This window comes from Heterocephalus glaber, unplaced genomic scaffold, assembly GCF_053883595.1.
Source record: "Heterocephalus glaber isolate CG9 unplaced genomic scaffold, H.glaber_assembly_v1.0 deba00001452, whole genome shotgun sequence".
In the NCBI taxonomy this organism is placed as follows: Eukaryota; Metazoa; Chordata; class Mammalia; order Rodentia; family Bathyergidae; genus Heterocephalus; species Heterocephalus glaber.
The window spans coordinates 18,239,020-18,266,048 of NW_028258302.1; the positions used below are offsets into that span (position 1 = coordinate 18,239,020).

Sequence of the window (27,029 nt, forward strand, 5' to 3'; positions counted from 1 at the left end):
TCTCTGCTTTGGGGATCAAGGTGATGCTTGCTTCCAGGAATGAATTTGGGAGTATTGCTTCCCTTTCAGTTTCACTGAAGAGTTTAAACAGTAGTGGCAGCAGTTCCTCTCTAAATGTCTTGTAGAATTCAGCAGTGAAGCCATCAGGGCCCGGGCTTTTCTTAGTTGATAAGTTTTTAATTACATTTTCAATTTCATTGGTTGATATTGGGTTGTTCAGAATTTTTAGGTCTTCTTCATTCAACTTTGGTAATTCATATGTGTCTAGGAATCTGTCCATTTCTTCTGTGTTGTCCATCTTATTGGCATATAGGTTCTGGAAGTAGGTATTGATGATCCTCTGGATTTCTGCTGGGTCTGTTGTCATTTCACCCTTTTCATTCCTAATTGCATGGATTTGGGCCTTTTCTTTCCTTTTTCTGACAAGATTGGCTAAGGGTTTGTCAATTTTGTTGATTCTTTCAAAGAACCAACTCTTGGCTTCATTGATTTTTTGTATCGTTCTCTTAGTCTCCATTGCATTGATTTCTCCTCTGATCTTTATAATTTCCTCCCTTGTATGAGCTCTGGGGTTGTCCTGTTCTTCTTTTTCTAGAAGCTTGAGGTTCAGCATCAGGTTGTTTAATTGGGCTCGCTCTGTTTTCCTAATATGCATATTCACTGCTATGAATTTCCCTCGTAAGACTGCTTTCATTGTGTCCCATAGATTCCAATATGTTGTATTGTCATTGTCATTTAATTGAAGGAACTGTCTGATTTCTTTTTTAATTTCTTCTGTGACCCATTGGTTATTCAGAAGTGTGTTGTTCAATTTCCACATGTTCATGAAATTTTTTGAGTTTCTTTTGCTATGGATCTCCAATTTCATTGCACTATGGTCTGATAATATACAGGGGATAACTTCAATTCCTTTGCACTTACTTAAACATGTTCTATGTGTGAGTATGTGGTCTATTTTTGAGAATGACCCATGTGTAGCTGAGAAGAATGTGTATTCTGATTTTGTGGGGTGGAAGACTCTGTAAACATCTGTTAAGTTCATTTGTTCAAGAGTTCGATTGAGTTCTAGTATTTCATTACTTATTTTTTTGTCTAGATGATCTATCTATTTGTGACAGTGGGGTGTTGAGGTCCCCCACTACAATTGTATTAGTGCGTATATGACTTTTCATGTCCGTTAGTATTTGTTTTATATAGTTGGGCGCATTAGTGTTTGGTGCATAGATATTTATGATTGTCATCTCTTCCTCTTGGATTCTTCCCTTTACAAGGATGTAGTGTCCTTCTTCATCTCTCTTGATCAGTGTTGGTTTGAAATCTACTTGATCTGCAAAGAGGATAGCTACTCCTGCCTTTCTTTGGGTTCCTGTCACATGGAGTATTGTTTTCCACCCTTTAACTTTCAGTCTATGAGTTTCCTTTTGAATTAAGTGTGTTTCTTGTATGCAGCATATTGTTGGATTTTGCTTCTTGACCCATTCTGCCAGTCTATTTCTTTTGATTGGTGAATTGAGACCATTAACATTGATGGTTATAACTGAAACGTATTGACTTGTCATTCCCATGACTTTTTCTTTTTGTTGGGTTCTCCCCCTTTACATTTAATTTCTTCTCATGCCAGATGGGTTCATTCTCCTTTGCTTCCTGGGGTTGTGATACTCAATGTCTGTTCCTAGGATATTGTGTAAAATTCTTTGGAGTGCTGGTTTGGTATTCACGAAGTTCCTAAGGTGCTCTTTGTCATGAAACTATCTTATTTCTCCATCAATTTTGAAAGATAGTTTTGCAGGGTACATCAATCTGGTTTGGGGGCTGTTTTCTTTTAGGGCTTGGAATATGTCACTCCAAGCTCTTCTTGCCTTGATGGTTTGTGTTGAGAAGTCTGCTGTGATTCTGATGGGCTTTCCTTTGTATGTGGTTTGTTTCTTTTCTCTAACTGCTTGTAGAACTTTGTTCTTCTGTTGAGTTTCTGGAATCTTAACAATTATATGCCTATGTGTAGATTTTTTTTTTTTGGTACCTGGGATCGAACTCAGGTCCTTGCGCTTGCGAGGCAGGCAGCGGAACCACTGAGTTAAATCCCCAGCCCTATGTGTAGATTTTTTTTGATCAAGGCTATTTGGAGTTATATATGCCTCACTTATCTGTATGTCAAGCTCTTTTCCCCTGCTTGGGAAGTTTTCTGCCATTATTTCTGTGAAGAGATTTTTTATGTCATCTGCACTCTCTCCTGTTTCTTCATTGACTCCAAGCAGTCTTATGTTATTCTTCTTTGCATCATCAAGCAGCTGCTGGATTGATTTCTCATGTTCCCTTATAATTTTGAAGCAATTTTTCTTTTCCTGGTCACTAATTGCAATCTTATCTTCTATATCTGAAATTCTGTCCTCACACTGGCTCATTCTGCTGTGTAGACTTTCAATGGAATTTTTCATGTCCTGGAAATCTATTTGCATCTGTTTTATGGATTCCATTTGTTTCCTATGTTGGGATTCCATCATGTTCCTGAGCTCCTCTCTAGATTTATTAATCATGTCTTGCACTAGGGGCACAATTTCTCCTGTTATCTGAGAAATTATTTCTGATTTCATTTTTTCCAGATCCCCTTTTGTTGCCAGTTCAGTGGGTCCAGGTGGTTGAGTATCAGAGTGTTCCATCTCATTTCCCTTTGGGGTTGCTGTAGGTGATCTGGAAGTCTGGTTTTGGGACTTATTTACGTGTTTTCTCATTTCAACTGGGGGGAGGTGGCTGTTAGCGCCTGCACAGATTACCTCCTCTGAGCTGGGAGAGGTGGGACAGGGGCCAGGAGCAGTGGTAGGGATGGTGGCCCAAAAGCCCTTTCCTGTGGGCTGGGAGCGGTGGGAGGGATGGTGGCCAGGAAGCCCCTTCCTCTGGACCAGGAGCAGTGGGATGGCCCCTCAGAAGCCCCTACCTCTGGACCGGGAGCGGTGGGAGGGATGGTGGTCCAGAAGCCCCTTCATCTGGGCCAGGAGCAGTGGGACAGAAGGTGGCCCAAAAGCCCTTTCATCTGGGCTGGGAGCAGCCGGAGGGATGGTGACCAGGAAGCCCCTTCCTCTGGACCAGGAGCAGTGGGACGGCATCTCAGGAGCCCCTACCTCTGGGCCGGGAGCAGCAGGACTCAGTACCATGGTCTGGTGGTCCGGTGTCCTCTGCGTCTTTGTAGTGTGGAACCAGGTGGCTGTACAGAGGAGTGGTGGTGCGGGGGGGGTCCAGTGGATTATTGCGGGGGCGCGGGCTGATTTGGCATGTTCCGCACGACTCGGTACCTCGGTAGGGCGCGGGCAGACCTGCCTGTCTGCAGCAGGCTGATCAATTCCCTCAGTTTCTTCATTAGCAGGCTCTATTACTGGCAATCTGTCTTGATCAAGTCTTATTCTTGCAAAAGCATCCCACATAATGAAGGAGACATGAAACATGTTTTCCACTGAATGGGAGAAAGAATGTGGATCAATCACAAAGTCAAAAAAGGATATTGGAGTATCAAGATCTTCTCAAAAATACATCTGCAATAATCCCAAGATTCTTTCTACTTCTTTTTCTGTTGCTTCTTGATGAGATTCTCCCATGCTTTTTAACTGAGCTGCCATTGTCGTCTCTTCTTGTATCACCCGAACTTTTTCTGGGCAATCGATTCGTGGCTTTGGCACAGGTGACTCTCCTTGTATTGAACCCAACAGAAAGTGGAATGTATGGGTTTTGTTAAAGGTGTTTTCTGCTGTTCTGCCTTTTATTTTCCAGGAGTCATAGACTATGAATTCAAAATCAGAACTATCTTCATCACGGATGAGTTCTTCAGCTTCTAGCGAATCTACACCCATATAAGTCAGTAGAGTTTCAACATATCTTAACATATCAAATGAATTCAGATCAGAGCATAGCTTCTTTGCTTTTTCTTTGCCCAAATCTGAAGCCAGAACAAGAAACTGGGCATCTAGGACTGCTTCTCTTGCTCGGGACACTCCATTAAATAGAGTGTTTGCCTCTTCAAGGACCTCTGTTAACTTGTCACTGGCATTAAGTATATCCTCCCAGTTTTCTGCCCGCAGCCCCTCCCCATCCGCCACCCCCCACCCCTTTTTCTTTTTTTGAGACAGGGTCTCAGTCGGTAATTCAGGCTGGCCTTGAACTCAGCAATCCTCCTGCCTCAACCTCCCAAGTGCTGGGATTACAGGCATGAGCCACCACACCTATGGGGCAGGATTTTCTAAGGGCTGGTGCTGGTGCTGGTGCTGACCCACCAGGGAGCAGGAGGAAGCTGCTGGTAAGTCCAGCTCTCTGCCCCTACCCCTGCCAATGATGCTCTCTTTGCAGATTGGCCTGGTTTCCAATTCTGTGCATTGAAACAAAATGAATGTGGCCTCTGAAATGCTACTGAGACACAAATTCCAGCCACTGGGTCCAGCCACGCTGGAGGGATGAGGCTGGGTGTGTCCTGCCCAGAAGGTGGAGGGAAACACTCTGAGCAGCCTTGCCTTGCTCCAGTAAAAAGACTCTGGAAAGCTCTATTAGAGACATAGTGAGAGATGTTGAAAAGAATTGGAAAGACAGACCTAGGTTTGTGGTGACTCTGCCACTTGGTGGTTGGATGGATGATCCTGGACAAGTCAGCTCAGGTCTCTGAGACTCAGTCTTTTGATCTGTAAAATGGGAATAATTATGACTCTCCTGTTTGAGGTTGTTATGGGGATTAAGTGAGGTAAAGCACAGCACCAGCAGGGCATGGTGGTGCACAGTTGTAATCTCAGTCCCCTGGGAGCAGGTGTATTGCAAGTTTGAGCTGAGCTTGGGCAACTCAGTGAGACCCTGTGTCAAAAAAAAAAAAAAGAAGAAGAAAGAAAGAAACCCACAAGAAAAGGGCTGCGGATGTAGTTCAAAGTGAAGGCCCTGGGTTCAACTCATAGCACCACAAAAAAAGAAGAAGGAGAAGGAGAAGAAATGCCTAGCACTATTTCCAACCCATATATGCTCTATAAACATATATCACATAGTGATGACACTTAACATGCACTGTGATTATCTTTATAAATTGCCCAATACTTTTTAGTGAAATTCTCTTAGATTCTTAAATCATTTCAACAATCCCATTAGACAGGTACTACTGTTATTCCCATCTTACTTGTATGAAAGCTGCAACTGAGAGATTAAGGAACTCACCAAAGTCACACAGCTATACAGTGGGTGTCCCAGCCTTAGGACCTAGGAATTGGGGTTGTAGCCTGGGTCCCTGGTAAATATTGCACCTCAGTGTAGACATTCCAAAAGTCTGCTGTTGTTTGTTGTCTTCCTTCAGAGCAGCAGCTAAAGGTTCCCCCTCAGGGTTTTCCTCTGGGGAGCTGTAGGCCAGGAGGACTTGTGCTGAGGCCACAGGTCAGCGAGCTGCAGGAGATAACAGAGCATCCTTTACCTAAGCCCAAAGAGGTCCTGCCTTGCCAGTTCAGCTCCACCTGGACCCACAGGGTATGTCCTCATCTCTGTGTTCAATACCTTCAGTACAACATGCATTCATTCATTCATCCATTCACTCAGCAGAGATGTGTCCAGTGCCCCTGGCAGCCCTGGTGTGGGTACCTGAAGAGAGTGCTGAGTGACCCCCAAGTCCCTGTGCTCTGTAACCTGGAGGTGGAAGCAGACAGTGTTTATAAACATGTAAACAAGTTAATTATAGATTTGGATAAATTCTGCGGAGGAGAGAAAGCAGGCAGGGACAGTGTGCCCTGCCGGAGGTGGTCAGAGAAGGCCTCCCTGAGGATGTGACATTTGAGCTGAGCAGGGGCTGGCAGGAAGATGGCAGTGGAGGGGGAAGAGCCTCCCAGGAGGGGCGGCCAGCCAGCCACTGAGACAGTGAAGCCAGCAGTGGGGCCCTGGGCGTGTAAGGATTGAGAGGAAGCAGCACTGTGGGAAGCTCCCATAAGCTGAAGGGCAGGTGGCATGATGTTAGGTCAGAGGGGGACAAGGGACATGGCAGGGCTGGGAGGCCATGGTGAGAAGTAGGACTTGATGCTGAAAATAAATAGAGCCCCTTAGAGCATCTGAAACTGGGAATGACCCAATCAGTGTGAAGCTTTGAGGTCCCTTTGGCTGCTGTGTGGAAAATGAATTTTAAGGGGGCAAGAGGACCATGTAACCAGCCTCGGGCTGTGTGACTGTGCAGGGGAGAGTGCAGTGATGAGACCAAGGATGGGTGCAGCAGAGCCAGGCTCAGGCCTTCCAGGCCGCCCTCCTTCAGCTCTTCCCTCTTGCCTAAGCCAGGAGAGCCTGCTTGAATCTCAGAACCTTACCTCTTGGCTGTGCGCCCGGTCTCCCTGTGATCAGGCAGAGTTGTGTAGAATGGAGGATAAGTTACTCTGGAATAGTAAGCTGCAAACTGCATTAAAAATGAATAAATATGTCACACGTGCCTATAATCCCAGCTACTCTGGAGGCTGAGGCAGGAGGATCGCATATTTGAGGTCAGCCTGGGCAACTTGGCAAGAACCTGTATCAAAATAAATAAAAAGAGCTGGGTGTGGTGGGTAGAGTGCCTCTGGGTTCCATCCCCAGGACTGCAAAAAGTAAAAATATAGAAATATAAAAGAATAAACAGAAGTGAGGGAATCCTTTTGGACAAAATTTTTCAGAATTCAAAGCATACGCTGCACAAGAGCAGAGACTTCGCTCCCTGCCCACCTCATCAAAGTGGCATCGCAAAGAGTAGTAACATCAAGTCCCCAGCGAACACAAAACTCCCAGGGATTCAGGGGTGTCTGGTGAGAGAGGGGATCTGAAGCCAGGCGAAACAGTAAGGCTTGGGGCACTAGGTGGCCACTGGCAAAGTCCACACTAGGAAGGCCCTCAGGATGTTGGATGGGATTCTGTTGTCACCCCAGGTTTTTAGTACTGGGAAGCCTTACTCTCAGACACAGCTCTGTGGGCCTGAAGACTTTCCCAGAAGCTCAGCAGCCCCTTCTTCCTGGAAGAAAGAAGTGTATCCATAGACTGAAAGTAAATGTGAGAAGTAGCTGCAGATCTAGACCCCTGGGTTGCCTGATGCAGCTGTCCAGACTATGCACTGTACAAATCTAGGAGGTACCCAGGTAACAATGTGAATGCTGCTCCCCACGTTAGGAAACCCAGCAGCCTCTCAGGCCTGGAAATTCCATAAGAGCTCAGCACGGTCAGACACTGGCCTGGGGGAGGGAACCCTACTTTCTTTGACTCTGATGAGTTTTTTTCTGAGCAAAGGCACAGGAATCAGCTGGCAGATCCCTGTGGGTTACTGAAAGACAAGATGAAAAGTGGCGAGATGAGAGTGGGCAGAGACTTCCTAACTGCCAGGCTCTGCCCAGAAACAGAGGAATTATTCAGCCATCACCAAATCACTGCAGTAATTGGGGGTTCCAGAGTTACCAGAAGGAATAAATAGCAAACGTACAGTGGACCGTGGTTCTTTGAGTCTGGATGGTCCTTTCCAACCCTGTCTCCTTCCTTAACTCCCACACCCCAGGGTGCTGAGCCCCTCCACACTGCCTATATACATCTGGGGCTTCCCTGCCCTGTGTGACCCTGACCAGAGTGTATCGGCCCTCCCCTCCTGCGGTGGCCGATGCTTCCTCTCCAAGCCTCTCTTCCTTTTGTGGATCTAATTTGACCTTTCTTAAACCTTGTTACGTTGGCATCATGAAGCTAATTGCACAGGCAGCCACGGGGATGCAGGGCAACCGCCCTCACTGTGTTACCAGCCTCTCTTCAGGAGGATGCAAAGGGACCAACAACAATGGGAGCCTGAGCCTCAGCCTGGTTTTTCGGTTGCTCGTGCTAATATTTTATGGGGGGTTTTTTTCTTCATTATTTTTTATTGTGGTAAAATATACATAACAAAAGTTGCCATTGTAATCTTTCAGCATGAGAAGAATGAGACAGTTTGTCATTTCAAATGGATTAAAATTTACCAAATATATAGAACAAATGAGTTACCATTGCATAGTCTGGGTTTCCTAGCTACTTTTCTTCCTTCTTGTAGTGCTGGGGACTGAACCTAGGGCCTTGTGTCTGCTAGGCAAGTGCTCTGCCACTGAGCTACATCCACAGCTGAGTTTCCTGGCTACATTTGGGGTTTTTTGTTTTGTTTAGTAGTACTGGGGGTTAAACACTGAGCTACTTCCCTAGCATTTTTAAAATATGTTTTATTTTGAGACAGAGTCTTACTGAGTTGCCCAGGCTAGGCTTGTATTTGCCATCCTCCTGCCTCAGCCTCCTGTTGTGCTGGGATTACAGGTGTGTGCCGCCATGCCCAGCTTCCTGGCTACTCAGTCACTGTACTTTCTATATGGATTTTTCAAGATGTATACAGTAGCAGGAGGTGTATTTGAATGGCAGAGTGTCTGCCTAGCAAGTGTAAGGCCCTAAGCCAGGTATGGTGGCACAAGCCTGTAATCCCAGCACTCGGAAGGCTGAGGCAGGAGGATCATCTTGAGTTTGAGGCCATAGTGAGTTCAGGATCAGTCTAACCTACATAGTGATACTCTGTCTCAAAAAAAAAAAAAAAAAAAAGGAAGGCCTTGGGTTCAATCTCCAGTATGGGAAAAAATTATCTATGTATATATATAAATGATAAAATGTAACCATTTTTCCACTTTTAAGTGTATAGTTAAATGACATTGAGTATATTCACAATGTTGTGCAACCATTATGGTCGTCTGTCTCCATAATTTTTTCATCTTCTCAAACTGAAACTCCATTTCTTTTTTTTTGAGACAGGGTCTCAATTTGTAGTTCAGGCTGGCCCTAATTCACTATATAGCCCAGGCTGGCCTTGAACTCATGGCGATCCTCCTGCCTCAGCCTCCCAAGTGCTGGGATTATAAGTATGTGCCACCATACCCAGCTTCCATATTCCTTAAGGTACTCCCCACTCTGCCCTGCTTTCAGTAGCCACATCCTACTTTGTTTCTATGCCTCTGACGAGTCTATGTTCTCCATATGAATGGAATCACAATATTTGTCCTTTGGTGTCTGGCTTATTTTGCTTATAATTTATTCATAGTTCATCTGTGTTGTAGCATGAGTCAGAATTACCTTCTTTTTATGGCCGAATAGTATTCCACTGTATGCATACATCATATTTTGTTTATTCATTCTTCTGCCTCTGGACATTTGGCAGCTCTTTGTGAACAGGAAGACAGGAAGCCTATTTGAGCCACCAGCACAGAGCAACCACTTATGATTGTCAAATGTTAAAAAAAAAAAAGTCTTATTACAAAAGTGGATATATTCTTTATAAAAAAATTTAGAAGATGTGCATAAGGAAAAGAAGAAAATAATCAAATTCTCTTATACTCCTACTTAAGAGAGATAATTGCTATTAACATGGTGTTATGGACTGAGTGTGCCCCCCCCCATTCTCATGTTGAAGCCCCAAGCCCAGTGTGACTCTATTTGTAGATAGGACTTTTATGGCTGTATTAAAGCTACATGAGGTCAAAATAGCAGAGTCCTGAGCCAATAGGATTAGTGTCCTTATAAGAGAGACAACAAGAGCTCACTTGCTGTCTCATGTACCCCATGAGGGGACAGCAAGAAAGCCGCCACCTACAAGCTGGGAAGAGAGCCTGGAGCAGACATGCAATTGGCCTGCATCTTCATCTTGAACTCCCCAGTTCATCTTGAGCTGTGAGGATTTTCCACTGAAGGTGTTTTTGGGGGGCAGCCTGAGCTGTGGGACACATGGTTCACCTTCCAGTGTTCTGTGCACAAATGTGTGTGTTTGTGTAAATGGGATCATTCTTAGGCAGCATATCATAGAGTTAAGAGAGAAGGCATTGGAATCCGACAGCTCTGGGTTCAAGTCTCAGTGGTGCAGCATTCTAGGCACATCTTGGGGTAGAACTCACTTGCTTTTTCTCCTCCTCTGTAAATGTGGATGATGAGAACTTCTGTCTCCTGGCACTGCTGTGAGGATTAAATTAGAAAAAGCTCATAAGGAGTCTGGCAGAGTTCTGGTACCTGGGAAGAGCCAGTCCTCTTAAATGGTGGCAAGCAGTCACTTCTCAGAAGACTGCAAGCTCCTGGAGGGAGCCAGCTGTCTCCAATTGACTGTTTTATCCCTTGTGGATAGATAGAAGGCAGGAAGGAAGAAAAGAAGGAAGAAAGCAAGGAAGAAAGGAAGGGAGGATGCAAGGATGGAAGGAATTTATGTGTCTATGAGATTCGTATATCTATGAGAGAAGCAAGCAGCATGCACAATAGATGGTAGCATCATGATTGGTGTTGTCACCCATTCTCTAGAAGCTGAGCACAGTGTTTGGTTAAGAGTGTGGGCACCCAAGAGCTCGGTGGCCTGGATTTGGATTCTGTTCTGACTGGCTCCCAGATGCGTCAGCTGAGTCCATGCACCTGTAAATGCATCTGTCACTAAGATATGCCTCTAATATGTGAACGAGAATAGTATCGACCTTTCGGAGTTACGATGAGCAGTAAATGAGACGACCCATGTCAGGTGCTCCAAATGTCCCCTGCTTCCCAGGGTTAAAGCAGAGGATTCATGAAACCATGCCAGGTTAATATCAAAATGTCTTTTGCAATTGTCATCTGCAGATCAAACAGCAGCACATCAAAAGCGGAGACTCCCCCAACACCCAGCAGCCCCTCGACTCCCACGTTTGCCCCCTCTGTCTGCCTCCTGGCTCCCTGCTATCTCACAGGGGACTCTGTCCGGGACAAGTGTGTGGAGATGCTGGCATCGGCCCTGAAGGCAGAAGGTGAGAGGGCTGGGCTAGGGAGGGAGCAGGGAAAAGGTTCCCGAGGACAGGTGAGATGTCCCCTCACTCAGCACCCACCCTGGGGAATACTACAGGAAGGCTTTGTCCCCATTGCAAGCTGACAATCCTGGCAAGGTCATGTCTGACTGATGTCTGAATTTCCTGATCTCTTTTAGATGATTACAAGGACTATGGAATCAACTGTGACAAGATGGCATCAGAAATTGAAGATCATATCCTTAAACTGAGCAGGGGCTGTGGGTGCTTGGACACTGTCGTGGGGGAGGAGGGGATGGGCTCTGGGGACATTCCCTGCTCTGAGTCTAGCTGCCTGTGTGTTGAGTGTTGCCCCTGTGGGCCTCCTGCTAAGCTGTGAAGATGTCCTTCCATCAGTGCTCCATCAGACCCACCAAGTGGGTCCCGATTGATCTGATAATAGATGAAGTAACTGAGGTTCAGGGAGGTGAAGTCCCTGGCAAAACATATGAAGCTAATAATATTTGCAACGTTGGGATTTCAACCTAGAAAGTGTGACTTCAGAACCCGAGGGCCGGGGATTTAGCTCAGTGGTTTCGCTGCCTACTGCGCAAGTGCAAGGACCCAAGTTCGATCCCCGGTACCAAAAAAAAGTTAGAACCCAAGAGCTCAACCACTGTGCCAGAGGGGCCTCAGAGATGTGTCTCAGTGGGTGAAGTCATTACCTGGATCCCAGTAGATGGAAAGGAAAGTAGGTCCCATGCTTAGCCTTTCCCCCTTTCCTTCATTTGATGATCACAGCTCCCACTTTTGACTCTCTGCTAGGTACCAGGCACTGTGCCTGGCATCTGACATTTCCTAGCTCTGTTAATACTTCCAACAATCTCTATGAGGCAGGGGCTGTTGTTCCCATTTTACATATAAGGAAACTGAGGCTCAGAAACTACTTAGTGTCAGGGCTGGCTGAAGGCACTGGTCTTTGAATTCTATGTACTGGACTCTTTCCTTAGGGCCTACTCCCCACTTCCCATCTGAAAGGGGTCTTGTATAGACAGGGGAAGCGATTGTCACTGTGATATGGAACAGAGGATTTTTGGCTTGGGAAAGAATCTCTCTCCATGGTGCATGGAATTTCTTGTACTGAAGACAAAGGTTTGCTTGTCAAAGAGATGTGGTGAAGGGGAGATGGATTCCCCAAAGGAGAGGGAGTCTATGTGTCACATGGAATGTGCGTGATCCTTTGAAGCCCTCCTGGGTCTACCTGGGTATAGCCGACCCTGGTCCTGGGTCCCTGTTCCAGGTGCCAACTGTAGGCAACCTTGCCTGGTCCCTTGTCCCCTCTGGGGTGCCACCTGTTGCCCACTCTCCCTGCCCACCTTGTTCCAGCACCTTGACCTGCTACTTTGTTCCCCCGACTGGGGGTTGAACATGGGTGAACGACAAGAGACACAGAGTCAGCTTAACACGTGCGCAGCCAGAGGGCTGTACCTCTAGTAGGCAGAGGAGCCCCCAGCCTTTGGCTCACCTTGCTTTTATTCACCCAAACTCAGGCACGTGAAATCAAGGTAACACAGGATTCATCTGGTTCCCAATATCCATTAGGACATTCTTTGTAAACAACTTAACCTCGGCTGTCTTAACTTTTCCCTAATATGCCATCACCCTTGAGTGAAGCCTCCTTTGTGCTCACCGAGGAGGCCAATTAGACTTTGATTGTCCTCTGGTCCCACCTGGGAGGTCATGTGGGCCCGCTGGGGATGCCCTCAGGCCAAGCTGCAGACAGCAAACCTGGCTGCACCCATCCCCTGACTAGGTCAGCCCTATCCCCCAGTGTTCCTCTGCCACTTCCCAATGACTAGCCAGCCATACTGCAGCCAGTTTCCATCCAACGCCTCAACAGACACACTGTCATCATTCCTGTCAAGTCAGGAATACAGAGCCTGAGCATCAGAACCTTGTCTCCTTTTCTCCAGAACATTTGTCCCTCCAAGCAGGTGCCTTTCACCTCCAGGCCCAGTCTGAAGCAAAGGGGATACTCAGGACCTGGTTCCTTGCCTGACCTTTGCTCCTTGCTTGCCTCCTCCGTTCTTCCACTGGATGTCCCTGTCCCTCTTCTAAGGAGAGGAGACAATGCTGTGGCAATTTCTTAGCTTTTGTTCATAGCCACAGGAGGGTGAATGTGGGAGCTTGAATGCTTTGTGCCCCCAAAAGATCGGTCCTTTGGATCGGCCCTGAACTACCATGGCATGCATGGGCACAGGTGCACCCCTCTGAGGTGTTGGAGGCCTTGGGGCCACTCTTCACCTCATCCTCCCCTGTGTTCTTGGGAAACAAATGGAGGAGGAGTCAGACAGAGGCTGATGAGAGGGTGGCCAGCCCAACTGTAGCTGCATCTCCACAGATCCATACTCCAAAAATCCCAAATGGCATATTTTTAAACATATATTTTGGCTCTCAGATGCATTGTGGCATATTCTTTTCTTCTCACATTTTTATCGTACAGAAAACATTAAAACAACAATAACAGAAGGAAGAAAGAACCCCACCTTCCCTCCCACCACCCCTAGCAAGTCAGCTGTTTCTGTTTTCCACATTCCCCAGTCTCTCTCTTGTCTGTGGTTTTTTTCCCAGCAATGGCTTTACCTTCCTGGCTCTGCTTGGCTCAGGAGATGAAGTGGAAGGCTGTGTTCTCTGAGTGCCTCCTGAGGGTAGAGGGGGTGAGCCCTGTCTGGGACACAGTGTTTGGACAGAAGCTCACTGTGGTTGGTGACCAGGGGCACCTGACTTCCTTCAGGTGAGTGGAGACAGCATTGCTGTTAAGGACGGGCGCCCAGCCCTGCCTCTTCTGGAAATCTGCCCTGTGACCTTGAGCAAAGGCTGGCACCCTTTCTGAGCTTTAGTCTCCTTTTCTATTAATGGGAGTAGTAATGGACCTGCCATTCCCAAAGTGGGTTCCAAGGGATGATAATGTGTACTACTAAGGAAAATGGGGAGGGAATCAATAATCAAAAATGCCGAGACCACCTGATTACACAAAGCTAAAAGATTTCTCTTTGTAGTGCTTCTTAGAGCTTTGCACAGGTGGCTCCGAACCTTTTCCTCTGACAGTTGGACTCAGCCTCCAAGGGGCCCTTCTAGACTATATGTCATCTTCATTGTCATCATCTTAATAGCCCATGAATGCTGGGCATTCATAGTGCCGGACATCACCCCAGTGTGTCTTGTGGCTCAGCTCATTCAATCTTCATAACAGTCCTGACTTTTATAAAAGAGAAAACTGAGGCACCAAGAAGTCATGTGGCTCATCTAAGGTCACACAAAGCCAGGGTGTCTGTTCCCAGGTACCTGACACCATAGGGCTTCCTACAATCTAATTGCACCTTGGAAGATCTTTCTTGTCTCTGATGCTCCACTGACCCCAGATGCCCAGTGAGACCCCCAGTGGGGAGCTGGAGGCCACAAAGATGCCTCCCACTTCCATAGAAGGCCAAGGAGAGGAGGATGTGGCCCTGGGCCCTCCTCAGATGGCTGGTTGGCCCTTGACTCTGTCACATATCTACCAGGAGCTCAAGAGCACTGACATGAAATACCGGAACCGTGTGCGCAGCCGCATCAGCAACCTCAAGGACCCCAGGAACCCGGGGCTCAGGCGGAATGTGCTCAACGGGGCCATTTCTGCCGGGCTCATCGCCAAGATGACAGCAGAGGTGAGGGCTACTGGGAGTTACTTGTGGTGAGGTGAGAAGTCGGCCCTGGGCTCGGCCAGGTCTGGGAGGTGGTGGCTTAGGACCGAGTGAGCCAGGGGGCCTTTTCAGCCAGAACAATCTCTGCACATGATGGGGTTTCTGGACAGTGAACAAGGCTGAATGGTATTAAGCACTGTCCCATACACTTTAGAGGACGTGAGTCAGTTTCATCTTCACCCCACCTAACATAGCACCAGACCATTGAATTGTCAAGTCAGAGTTAATGTTTATATGTAGGGCCTGTTCCATAGGAGAAATGTTTATCATTCTGGTTTTTCAGATGAGTTACTGAGCCCTGGAGGAGTAAACTGATTTGCCCATGCACACAGCTAGACAGTGTTGAAGCCAGCAGGCAGCTGTCTGGACCCAGGACACCTGCTCTTCACTGCTTTTTGTTGTTGTTGTTGTTCTTGTTTTTGTTTGTTTTTTGAGAAAGGGTCTTGCTATGTAATTCAGGCTGTCCTTGAACTCACTATGTAACCCAGGCTACTCACACTCATGGTGATTCTCCTGCCTCAGCCTTCCGAGTGCTGGGATTACAGGCATGCATCACCATGCCCAGCTTTGCATTGCTTTGTTATCTGCCTCTCTGTTGTTTAGTCCTAAATCCCAATATGTACCCAGCTCTGGGCCAGAGCCAGAATAAGAGTTCAAGGTAAAGAGACAGATTTACAAATATGTATAGTATAACATGGACTGGTAAATGCCATGTTAGATGTACCCTAGGAATTTGCAGGAGGAATTTACAGGGTCTATAAGGGAAGAAAAGGGGAATAAACCTTTTAAGGAAGTATAGAATGATCAGATGCTTGGGCGCTGTGCCAGCCTGCCTGAGTTTGAATTTCACTTCTGCCACTTAGCTGTGTGATCAGTTTTTCCATCTGTAAAATGAAAGTAATAAGAATAATAGCTATGTTGAAAAGGCTTAAATGAGTTAATATATGTGAAGTGGTTAGAAGGCATACAGGAAGCAATGACCCTGGGGCTCCTTAGGCATCCAGGTGGGGTCTCCTGTCAGAGTTACTACGTGACAAGCTCTTAACCAGCCACTTGGATAAGGAAACTGAGGCTGCATAAAGCTCATGACAGATCCAGGTCTGTTTATCAGAGATCACATATTTCATCATACAGCTTCAGATATGACAGCTCTTTACAGTCAGAGCTACCTGGGGATTCCCTGCAAGTGCCCTGAGATTGGAGCAGCAACCCAGAGAAGGGGAGTGGAAATGTGTCTGGCTCCTGGGGCTTAAGTGGGCCTCAGAATGTCCAGGAGCCCTCTGAAACTGTTGGCAAGGAGTAGTGGGTATGTATGACATTGTGATGTGTGAGTTGTGTGTCTGGTGTTTAGTATACGTGTGAGGTGTGTATGGTGTGTGGAGTGTTTTTCTTACATAGATCCTGTGTGAGGGGTCACTGTTATAGGTTTGTTTGGGGTATGTTTAGTGTTTAGTATATGTGTGATTATATTGTATGATATATGATTCGGGTATTATGTGGTGTGTGATTAGTGTATATGTGTGTGGTGTGTAACTTAAGGTGTGTGTGTGTATATGACTAATGTATGCATGTGTAATGCATAGAGGTGTGTGTGTGTGTTTGTGTTTGTGTGTGTTATAGCATGATCCTAAGGCTGGGGATTTAGCTCAGTGGTTCCACCGCCTGCCTCACACAAGGTCCCAAGTTTGATCCCCAGTACCAAAAGAAAAAAAAAGACAGTATGAGCACATACATTTTTCTAAGGCTCACTGCTTTTCACAAATACCTATAACAACACAGAGCTCTGACTTCAGGATAAAATGGAAAATTTTCCACAGGTACCAGGGTTATTTTTCTGATTAGTTTAAAATATCGGATCTTTTTGGCAAATGGCAACATATGCTAAGAGTTATAAATTGCAACGTGGCTTTACAGCATCTGAATCAGTTCAGCCTACTATAGCAGAAATACTGTAGTTGGGTGGCTTATAAACAGTGGGTATTTATTCCTCCCAGATCTGGAGGCTGAAGAGTTCAAGATCAAGGCACTAGCAGATTCAGTGCCTAGGGAGCTCCCACTCTTTATAGACAGCCATACTCTTGTGTAACCTCATGGAGTGGGAGGATGGAGGGGTTTGGGGGCCTCTTTTATAAAGACATCAATTCAAGTTCTCAGGACCTAATTACCTCCCAAAGATCCCACCTCTAAACACCACCACTCTGGGAGCTAGTATTTCAACATATGAATATGAAGGAGACCATCATTTGCCCCAAGCAGGAAATGTGTATAAGAAATATAGGGCAGCCTGGAGAGGTGGCTCACAGCTCTAATACCAGCTACTCAGGAGGCTGAGGCAGGAGGATTATGAGTTTGAGGCCAGCCTGGGCAATTTAGCAAGACCCTATTGTTATCAGATGCTGAGGGCCAAGAAAGGTCTTGTTATACTAATTCTCTATTAGATTTATTACTCACTGGCTCAATTATGTTTGGTTGGAATTTTTGAAAGCAAGAAGTTTTCCCTTATAAAAGAATATTTACTTGGGATCTAGTGAACATTTACTTGATATCATACTGTATATGAAGATATATATTTATATAATTACAATACAGCACTTCTGTTTTTTAACTGATATATAGTATCTTTTCAATGGACTCTTTTTTTTTTTTTTTGGTACCAGGGATCGAACTCGGGTCCTTGCGCTTGCGCAGCAGGCGGCAAAACCACTGAGCTAAATCCCCAGCCCCACAATGGACTTTTATATGTAAAATAACTATAGCTATTCTATTAGACAAATTAAAATTTAAAAATTGAAAATACAGTACCTGAATTAAACACTTGCTTAAATATCTTTTAACTTTCAAGTAAAATTTTGACTTGATTCCAGGTTTATAACCATTGTATAACTCTTAGTCAAACAATGTTATGGCTATGGTGATCTTTTCAGCTCTATTTCTAAGCAGTCAACATTTAACTGAGGTAGACCAGATGTTTCTAAATTCAGGGTCTCACAGAATCCCCTGAATCTTTAGAAGGAAATATCAGAGGAAGATACTTAACAAACAAAACATTTTTTAAAAATCTAATGCTGCTGGAATTTTTTTAATAAAGGGTTTAGTAGACAGGCACCGTGGTGCATGCCTGTAATTCAAGAACTCAAGAGGTTAAGGCAAGAGGATTGCTGTGAGTTCAAGCCCAGTCTAAGCTACATAGTGAGTTCAAAACCAATCTGAACTACTAGACACTGTCTCAAAAAAAAAGGTTAGTTTTCTGAACAAGCCTAACTCTCCAGACAACAGCTCCACCTAATGGCCAAAGGAAGGGAAAATGGCAAAAGGCAGCAGGGCCATCCTGTGCCACTCAGCAGGAAGCAGCAGGACAGGAGGACAGGGCAACAAGGCCCTAAGGGTCCCCAGCTGAGTGAATCCTCCTGGGCAGACAGGAGGCACCTGGCATAGCATGGCACCTGCAGAGCCATCTTGGGCACAGACCCCCAGATTACCAGCTCTGGTGGCACAGCAGGGCCAAGGCCACTAGGCAACAGGCTCCAGCTGCAGGGGTGCTGCTCCAGACTGACCACAGTAGGGGCTGTGGTGCAGCCAGGGCACATGGGCTCCATGCTAGTTGCTTGGGCTCCTGCAGCTCTGCTGAAGGAAGGGGCAGGAGGGACGATGGGGCAGGAACGTAAAGCCGCAGGCACACACAGCCATGGACAGCAGATGCAGCTGGATGCGAGACTAAGTGCAAGCAAATGGGGCAAGTGCCAAGAGCCCAGCTGGGATTACAGGCATGTAATTGTCAGGTAATGACCAATTTCCCTGCCAGTTTTCCATGCCCTAATGTCCTCCCTCACTATCTTAAAGTGAAACTTTGGAAAGGGCTGGGGATGTAGCTCAGTGGTAGAGCACTTATCCAGCATGTGTGAAGCCCTGGGTTTCATCTTCAGTACAGCCAAAAAGAAAAAAGAAAAATGATTTAGACAAATACACTCAGGGCATTTGGGTGGGAGCAGTGCTTTGGGGGAAGGTCTGTCTTCCATTGAATTACTCTCCCTCAATGCTGATCTACAGAAACCCTGCTGTCCTATTTTTGGCAAATAATACTTCAATGCATTTTTGTGAGGTCTCTGCTATGGAGCTTTAAGATCCTTGAGTTCAATAGCTAGCAGTTCCTGGTGCCGAGCAGATGCCCACTAAATGTTTATTGATGTGTTTTCTTTGGTGCTAGGTATTAAATCTAGGGGTGCTCTACCTCCCCATCCCTTTTTGGATATTTTATTTCGAGACAGGGTGTCACTACATAGTCCAGGCCAGCCTTGAACGTGGAATCTTCTTGTTCAGGGTCTTGCCTCCCATGTAGCTGGGACTACAGTGTACACCAATGCCTAGCTACTGATTTGTTGAATGACTAAATGAATTGATGTTTTCTAAAGACTTCACAGGTATCAAGGCTGAAAATGATTCTAACCCGCTCAAAATTCTTTGATCAGCCAAGAAGCAGAGGCTCATGCCTGTAATATTAGCTTCTTGGGAGGCTGAAGCAGGAGGATCACAAGTTCAAGGCTAGCCCGGACAATTTAACAAGACCTTGTCTCAAAATAGAACAATTTTTGTTCTAACAGAAAAAAGAACAGCTTGGGGCTGGGTAGCCTGCTGAGTGGTGGCTCTGAAGGCAGGCAGATCCAGTGCTCATGTGGATGGATGTCCTTGTCTGCATACCTGGCATCTGAACTCTTTTTATGTCTCTTTCCTTGCTCACCTGATTTCCTCGTTCATCCTCATCTCTTTTCCTCCCAACCCAGACATGTCAGCATCTTTCTGACCCAGCCCTATCCCAGGCAGGTGGCTTCCCTAGTTGCATTCCCTGGACACCTAGTTTCCTGTGCCTAAGCACTTCCTCCCCTCTCCTGCAGGGGGCAGGAGCCCAGATGTCTGGAGCCCTCTCCTCCTAGCTCCCTGTGAGCTGCTAATGTGTAGCTCTTCCAACTCTGCACTCAGTTGTATCACCTTAGTAGCTTAAAACCAGCCAAGGTGGGAATAGTTGTGCCATGTAAATTGACAAAACACTGCAATTAACTGGACACCCAGATGACCACAGCCCCTTTTCCACACACCTGTGAGGTTAAAGGAATTTGGTAAATTGGCATCCAAAAATTTTTGAATGAACAAATTCATTGTGCCCCAAATGAAAGTCCACTTTTGTTGTTTTGGGGTTTTTTAACCTTTTTAGGCTAAGGTTGACTTTGTTTTCTCCATACCCCTGTCATAGGTTAGGCCTTAGCTCTTGAATTTAGCACACTGGCGTGTGAGCATTAGTGCACTAGAATGACTAGGGGCACTGCCCTTAGCATTTCAGATTCACTGGAATTTGCACTTTATTAGAAGCCCAACTGGGTATAATCCAGGGTCAGCACACCAAAGTAGTTAGATCTTTATGCCAACTCTGTTCTCTATGGTTTATGGGAGTCAGGATAAAGAGCAACAATTAAAAGGGCTAGCCAGTGCCCTGGTTATCACGGAGGTACATCCTCAGCCTGATTTATTTATTTATTTATTTATTTTTGGTACCGGGGATCGAACTCTGGTCCTTGCGCTTGCGAGGCAGGCAGTGGAACCACTGAGCTAAATCCCCAGCCTTCCACAGCCCTTTTTAATTTTGCAGATAGTTTCACTAATTTGCCTGGATTAGGTTCAAATTCATGATCCTCCAGCCTTCCAGAGGGCTGGGATTATGGGTGTGCACAACATGTAGTTTATTTTTCATTTTGAGACAGGGTTTCCGCTAAGATGCTAAGTTTCCCAGGCTAGGCTCAAACATGTAATCCTCCTGCCTCAGCTTCCCAAGTAATGAGGATTACAGGCTTGTGCCACTGCTCTCAGTTCCAAGTCCTCATTTTCATTCAGGATTTCAGCCACACTCCTTTCCCCATACCTATCCTTAGCTGGAACTCCCTCCAGTCTGAGTTTTCCCTGTCTGCCCTGTGGCAGAGGCTGAAGGGGAGTCCAGTGGCCAGGATGGATAGAAAAGGAAAGGGCCTGGATAATGCAGGCACTACGGGTCTGCAGTGGGAGCCAGAGATTGGGGTCTGTGGGAAGTCCTAAAATGCTCTGTGATACATGTCCTCAGTGAGCACTTAGTTGTGTGAACTCAGGGGCTTCAGGGACCTGCCAGGCAGAGGGTGGCAGCAATAAGTCATGGGCAATTGAGCCGAGGTTCTCGTGAGATAGAATGAGCTGGGCATGGAACAGCTGGAACAGCCACGGGGTCTGCTGCAGACTGGAAGAATAGGGGGACATATAGATCAGGTGAGCAGTGCTTCAGTCAGCTCACATGGGAAGATTCAGTTCAGGCTGCAGCCCTGACAGACAGAGTGGACAATGGGTCACTGGAGAAATGACACAGAGTGCTAATCCCCAACTGCTCTTTGTTTGTACACAGCTGACCATGGTGCGACCAGAGCCCTCAAGTAGAGGGCAGGATGGGGACTCTTTGGGGATAGCTTTTAGAGCCAGGGTAGAACAAGGAATCCAGGCCTCCCTCTAGCTCTTCATACTCCATCTTTCATGTTCTCCCCTCCTCTGCCCAGGCTCTTTAGAAATCAGGGTGAGGTAGAGGCCCTGGGATCAGAAGGCTGAAAGATGGGCGGCTTTCTCTCCAGGAGATGGCCAGTGATGAGCTGAGGAAGTTGAGGAATGCCATGACCCAGGAGGCCATCCGCGAGCACCAGATGGCCAAGACTGGTGGCACCACCACTGACCTCCTCCAGTGCAGCAAGTGCAAGAAGAAGAACTGTACCTACAACCAGGTAGGGTGGCCACAGGCCACGGAGGAGGACAAGGCAGAGGGAAGCATGGAGAAGGCCCAGGGGAGAGGGGACTAACATGCTCCAGGCTGCAGAGAGAGGGCAAGGTATGGGACACCACCGTGGCAGCCCAGTGCTTCTAGAATATAGCTGGAGTGTAGAATCAGCCAGCTTTGGGGGTATGGGGCTGGGCCATGTGTCCAGCCTGCCTTGAAGTGAGAGTAGGAGCCCCAGGACCTCAATGGAGTCACTGATGGTTAGAAGGGAACTTAACAATGTGAAACCCATCTCCCTCATGGTATACATAGGGAAACTGAGGCCCAGATGGACAGATTGGCTTTGCAGTTTTGCCCAAGGTAGCAAAGAAGGCAAATAGCAAGGAAAATAACAGACCCAGATCTAAACCTTTCTGCCCACAGTTGGTCAATGAAGCCTAAGATCTGTAGCCCCTTGTCCTAAGGGAGAAGACCATTGCCCTGGGATGGGGAGCCACAGAGGGCTGTGGAGGGCCCTCCTCCTAAAATCAGAGAACAGCCTCCAGCTTCTGGATTGCACATGGTATGGCCTTGGAGCACCATATTCTTGGATTCTAGTTGGTATCTAGTTGTTCTCGAACTCTATTCATTCCTCTATGTGCTTGTAAGCAAGATTTATCAAGTCTTGGTGCCCTACGGCCACCACAAAAATTTAGTCAGCCTTGCCATTCCCACAGGTTCCCATGGAGAATTCCCATTCAGGAATGGGACATGTGTCCCTCCCAAGCACGTGTCCATGTGCAGCTATGGGCTTCCTGTGCGTCACCTCCACAGAAATAAACTGCCCTCTGGCAAAGGTTCCCCTCCCTGGGGGAACCCCACTGTCACTCTTTCTCAGGTGTCACTGCTGGCCAGTGATAAGGCTGTGTCACATTGTGTTCTCCTGGCCGACTGCTGGGTATGCTCACTTGCCCAGGGCCCATCCACACTGCAGAGTCGCAGCTGACACAGCTGACGTCATGCAGAGCTGAAAGTCTACCGGGGCTGGCCTTGGAAAATCAGAGCAGCAACTGTTCAGAATGGAAATGCCAGGGCTTGGCCATGGGAAACCTGATTCCTGCACCTGAATAATAAGGTTGAGGGGATGAGAAACTAGAAGACACACCTGCAATCCCAGCCTCCCAGGAGGCTGAAGCAGGAGGATTACATGTTCAAATCCTGCCTGGCCATCTTAGTGAGACCCTGGCTCAAAAAATAAAAAGGGCTGGAGATGTAGCTCAGTGTGAAAACCCTGGGTTCAATCTTCAGGACCACCAAAAGAAAAAGAAAAAAAGACACAAACTGTCCCAAGGATCTTCAAGTCTCTTTTGCTCTTTGGCCCTCAGTCCTTCCACCAGTGTATGTGGGTTTTTGGTTTTTGGTTTTCTTTTTTTTGGTACCGGGGATCAAACTCAGGTCCTTGAGCTTTTGAAGCAGGTGCCAGAACCACTGAGCTAAACTCCTAGCCCTCTTCCACCAGTATAATATGGAAGGTGGGGCTGAGGATTTAGCTCAGTGGTGCTGCCGCCTGCCTCGAAAGAGCAAAGTCCCAAGTTCAATCCCCCATACAAAAAAAAGAAAAGACAGAAGGTGAACTAGGTGATTTCTAAGGGTGCTCCCAGCTCACTCAAATGTGATTAGTGGGCATGTCCAGGATGGCATGTTTGGGAGCTGAGTCAGGGAATGTTTCCTATGGGAGATGAGTTTTGAGGCAAAAAAAGAGAGATGGTTCAGATGCATCAACAAGACTACCAGTGCAGGCGTGGTGACGCACACCTGTGATCCCAGCACTCAGGAGGCTGAAGCAGGAGGATCACCATGAGTTCAAAGCCAGCCTGGGATGCAAAGTGAGTTCAAGACCAGCCTGAACTACAAAGTGAGATGCTGTCTCAAAAATAAATAAATAAATAAATAATTTTAAAAGACCATACGTGCAGAGGGCAGAGGCCAGGCTGAGCCCATGAGACACTGGAGTGAGTTGATGGGCTGCTGGGGAGAGGAGAGTGTGCATGAGGAAGTTGTCAGTGATAAGGGAATTGCCAAAGTGAGGCAGCAACATCAGTTCCCCCCGCTGGGATTTAGACCTACTCCTAAAAACAGTGGGAGCCATGGCAGGTCCTGGAGCAGGAGAGTAACTTCACAAGTGGTTTTTCTCCTTCACAGATGCAGACACGCAGTGCTGATGAGCCCATGACTACCTTTGTCTTATGCAATGAATGTGGGCACCGCTGGAAGGTCTGTATGTCTACGTCTGTATCTTTTCTCCTCCCCAGTCCTGCCCACACTAAGAAATCATCTACCCACAGCCTGAAATGGGCCTCATCAGCCTCCACAGAGTTGTCTGGGAGCCAGGAGAGTGGCAGGCTGTTGCTGGGAAGGCAGGGACAGAGCTCCTGTGTGTCCTGGGCTCGAGAGGGCACCAGCTGTAGCACAGGATGGGCAAGTGCATTGTTTGAGCTTCCTGAGATCCATGGAGGGGACGAAACAATAGCTCTGTGTGCTGGGTGGACCACACGTCTGTAAAGTGCTTTCACAGATGTGTTTCCTCTGAGCCTGGCCACAGGCAGGGGTGGGATACAGGGAGAGTGAGTCCCCTCCAACGAGAGTGACTCCCAAGTGCTCCTGGGTGTCCTCCCTCTCCACAGCTCCAGCAAAGCCTTCCATCACCTGAACCCATGACCCAGGCTGCCCCAGCTCTTGCAGAGGTTCGTTTTCAGCCCTGGGAGCCAACAGAGATGCCTCCCAGAGTGCACTTTCAGTGTGGTTAATGTCCCTGTCCACTGCCATCTTGTAAGGGCACTGGTGACATCTGGGCCACCAGACAGGCTGCAGGTGCTCCAGAGTCCTACTGTGTTTAACAAGGAGCCCAAGACCAGCCCTGGGCTTGGGAGTTGGGTGCTCGGGTTGAGGTCCCATCCCACCCTACTTGTTGTGTGACCCTGAGCATGTCACTCGACCCCTGAGCAGAAGGAGATGGTAATGCCTTCCTCCCAGCACTTACATGAGGACCATTTGGATATAAAGATTAGTATGCATGAAAAAAAAAAGATTAGTATGCATGCTTATGCATCTGCATATTGTAAACAACAAGAAATGTTTCTCATATTAGTCTTGCTTGCAGACAAGGACACAGCTGCAGAAAGGGTTAAGTATCACAATTTGGAGCTCAGAAAGACAATGCTCCAAATTCCTGGGCAGTTGATTTTTCTTATGAAGGCCTTGATAGCCCTCACTAGGATCTTATTAGAACCATCATATCTTTAAAAGGAAAAGCCAAATGATTGCCAGGTGTGGTGGTATATATCTGTAATCCCAGCACTCAGGAGGCTGAGGCAGGAGAATCATGAGTTCAAGGCCATCCTGGGCTACATACAGACTTCAAGGCTAGCCTGGACTATATAGCAAGATCCTGTCTCAAAAAAACCAAAACCAGCCAGTCATGGTAATGCATGCCTATGATCCCAGCATTTGGGAGGCTGAAGCAGGAGGATTTTAAGTTTGAGGCCAGCCTGGGCTATATAGCGAGACTCTGTCCCAAAAAATCAATTTAAAAAAATGAAACCAAACAAATAAGCCAGATGAGTTTGTATTTTTCTTTATTTACCTATGGAGCACATAGCAATGAAATCGGTACAGTTGCTTACCGGTTTAGAGCATGGGGCTTGCCATCAGATTCAAATCCTAGCTTCACCACTTATAAAGTGTCATAGCTGACACCATATAGGCCTGGATTTCCTCACCTATAAAACAGGGAACAGTGTTACTATGTAGCCCACAGAGCTCTTTTGAGGACTAGAGAAGGTGATACATGTAAGGCATTAACAGGCCCTCTGATACCTCTTTTGTTTCTTGGTACCAGGGATCGAACTCAGGACCTCACACATTTCAGCCAGGTGCTGTGCCACTGAGCTAAATCCCCGGCACTCTCTGATACCTCTTATGGCATCTTTGTCAAATTAGAAAATTTTGTCCCTTCCTCTCTTCCTCTGGGCAGACACAGCCTTGTCCCAGGATACAGAGCAAGCAGAGCATGGGCTAAGTTTCAGCCTCAGTTTGTGCCCTGAGACAGGCTCTTTTGTGCAGTCTATAACTTGGACAATCATACATGCCATTTTGAGTATGTCCTCTACTACTATTATGGGATTTTGAGCCAGTCACTGAGCTGCTCTCTGAGCTGCTCCCTTCCCTGTGAAAATGGAATCAATATTCCTCCTAGGGACAAGGTAAGTATTAAATGAGTTAAAATGTTAGCACTGCCAGTGCCCAATAAGTGCCCAATAAATGGTGGCTCTCGTGATTGTTAGTGTTAATGAAAGGACATTCTGACCCTGCAACCCAACTCTTCCTCCCTGACTCCTGTTAGGTGGAGGGGCAGAATCCATTAGTGGTGATAGCTTTATGGCTTCTGGCAATATTTCCAGTGAGTGTCCACTGCCATATGGGAAACCTGATTGCTATTGATTATTGATTAGCTATTGATTAGCAATGATGTTCTCGGCCATAAGTTGAGCGCACACCCTATGCCTGGTTGGCATTGATCTACCATTCATGTATCACCTGATACCATTCTTGAGTTGGTTGGCACTACCATCCCATTTTGCAGGTGAGTGATTTGTCCCAGGCCCTGCCACTGGTCACAGCTGCACTGGGATTTGGATGCTACCCTGTGTTGCTTCAGACCCCAGCTGCCTTTTTCCTGTCCCCATACAGCCTCTGTGGACAACAGGGAAATCTCTCAAATTCTGTTGCCTTCTTGGTTTTGTAGTTCTGCTGACAGCACCAGCCACCAAGACAGTGAAGGAGGTGAGGAAGAACAAAGAGGAAGCACCAAAGCCTCTAAATTGGAGAAAAAAATAAAAATTAAAATGAAGAACAATACTGCACTCAGAGTGGGACAGTAGGGATCAGAAGGAGAATTCTTTTGCCGATTAGTTATTAATCATTCATAATGATTGGCTAATAGAGAAGCCTAACCGGAGTACCGTGCTAAAATCTGTTGATAAAGTTTTTGTAGAAAAAGCACGAGAGCTGAAGTGTCACATTTTGACAGAGAGCTGCCTCACTTTTGCTTTGAGGCCCTTCCCTCTCATCCAAATCTCCTAGCCTTTTCTGGATAGAAAAATACCAGGAGTTTGTGGGTATAGTTCAAGAGTAGAGTGCTTGCCTAGCATGGATGAAGCCCTGGGTTCAATTCCTAGCACTTTGAGAGAGCAAGCAAAGAAGAAAGCAAAAGAGAAAAGCAGATCAGGGTGGGGGTATGCCGAAGACCCTAGTTTAATTCATAGAAAAGAAACCATGAAAAGAAACCAAAAATACTTCTGGGGGCTGGACATAGTGGCACACACCAGCACTCGAGAGGCTGAGGCAGAAAGATTGCCTGGAGTTTAAGGCCAGCCTGGACTACATAGTGAGTTCAAAGCCAACCTGTACTACTACATAGTCTCAAACAAACAAAAACCTGCTGGGCATGGTTGCACATGCTTGTTAATCCCAGCACTCTGGGAGACTGAGGCAGGACAATCATAAATTCAAATGGGCAACTTAGTGACTCAGTGAGACCCTGTCTCAAAATAAAAAAAAAAAAAGAAGGGCCAGGATTTAGCTCAGTAGCTCCATGCCTGCCTCAAAATCGAAAGGTCCTGAGTTTGATTCCAAATACGGCAAAAAAAAAAAAAAATTAGGTAAATAAGGGCTGGGGATGTAGTTCAGTGTGAAGAACCTTTGTTCAATCCACAGTAGCACAAAATAAATGAATAATAA

At 46.7% G+C, this 27,029-nt stretch overlaps 1 protein-coding gene and 1 pseudogene across 6 annotated transcripts in view; one reads left to right on the forward strand and one right to left on the reverse strand.

The window, feature by feature from the left end:
* Tcea3 (transcription elongation factor A3) overlaps positions 1–26,968 on the forward strand; it is a 52,308-nt gene extending 25,340 nt beyond the window's left edge. Inside the window, exons 7-12 of one of the 6 annotated variants that reach the window (XM_087215589.1) lie at positions 10,594–10,757; positions 10,934–10,989; positions 14,285–14,440; positions 21,112–21,258; positions 23,433–23,504; positions 26,035–26,968. In XM_087215589.1, coding sequence (XP_087071715.1) covers positions 10,594–10,757; positions 10,934–10,989; positions 14,285–14,440; positions 21,112–21,258; positions 23,433–23,504; positions 26,035–26,043 — 604 coding nt within the window. In that variant the 3' untranslated portion in view covers positions 26,044–26,968. Of the gene's footprint in view, positions 1–10,593; positions 10,758–10,933; positions 10,990–14,284; positions 14,441–21,111; positions 21,259–23,432; positions 23,505–23,914; positions 24,148–26,034 lie in introns of those variants that run through there. The other 5 variants (XM_087215588.1, XM_087215587.1, XM_087215592.1 and 2 more) reach the window with 5 other exon arrangements.
* On the reverse strand, positions 2,786–8,937 carry LOC106009863 (non-structural maintenance of chromosomes element 4 homolog A pseudogene; annotated as a pseudogene).
* Positions 26,969–27,029: the final 61 nt, after the last annotated feature.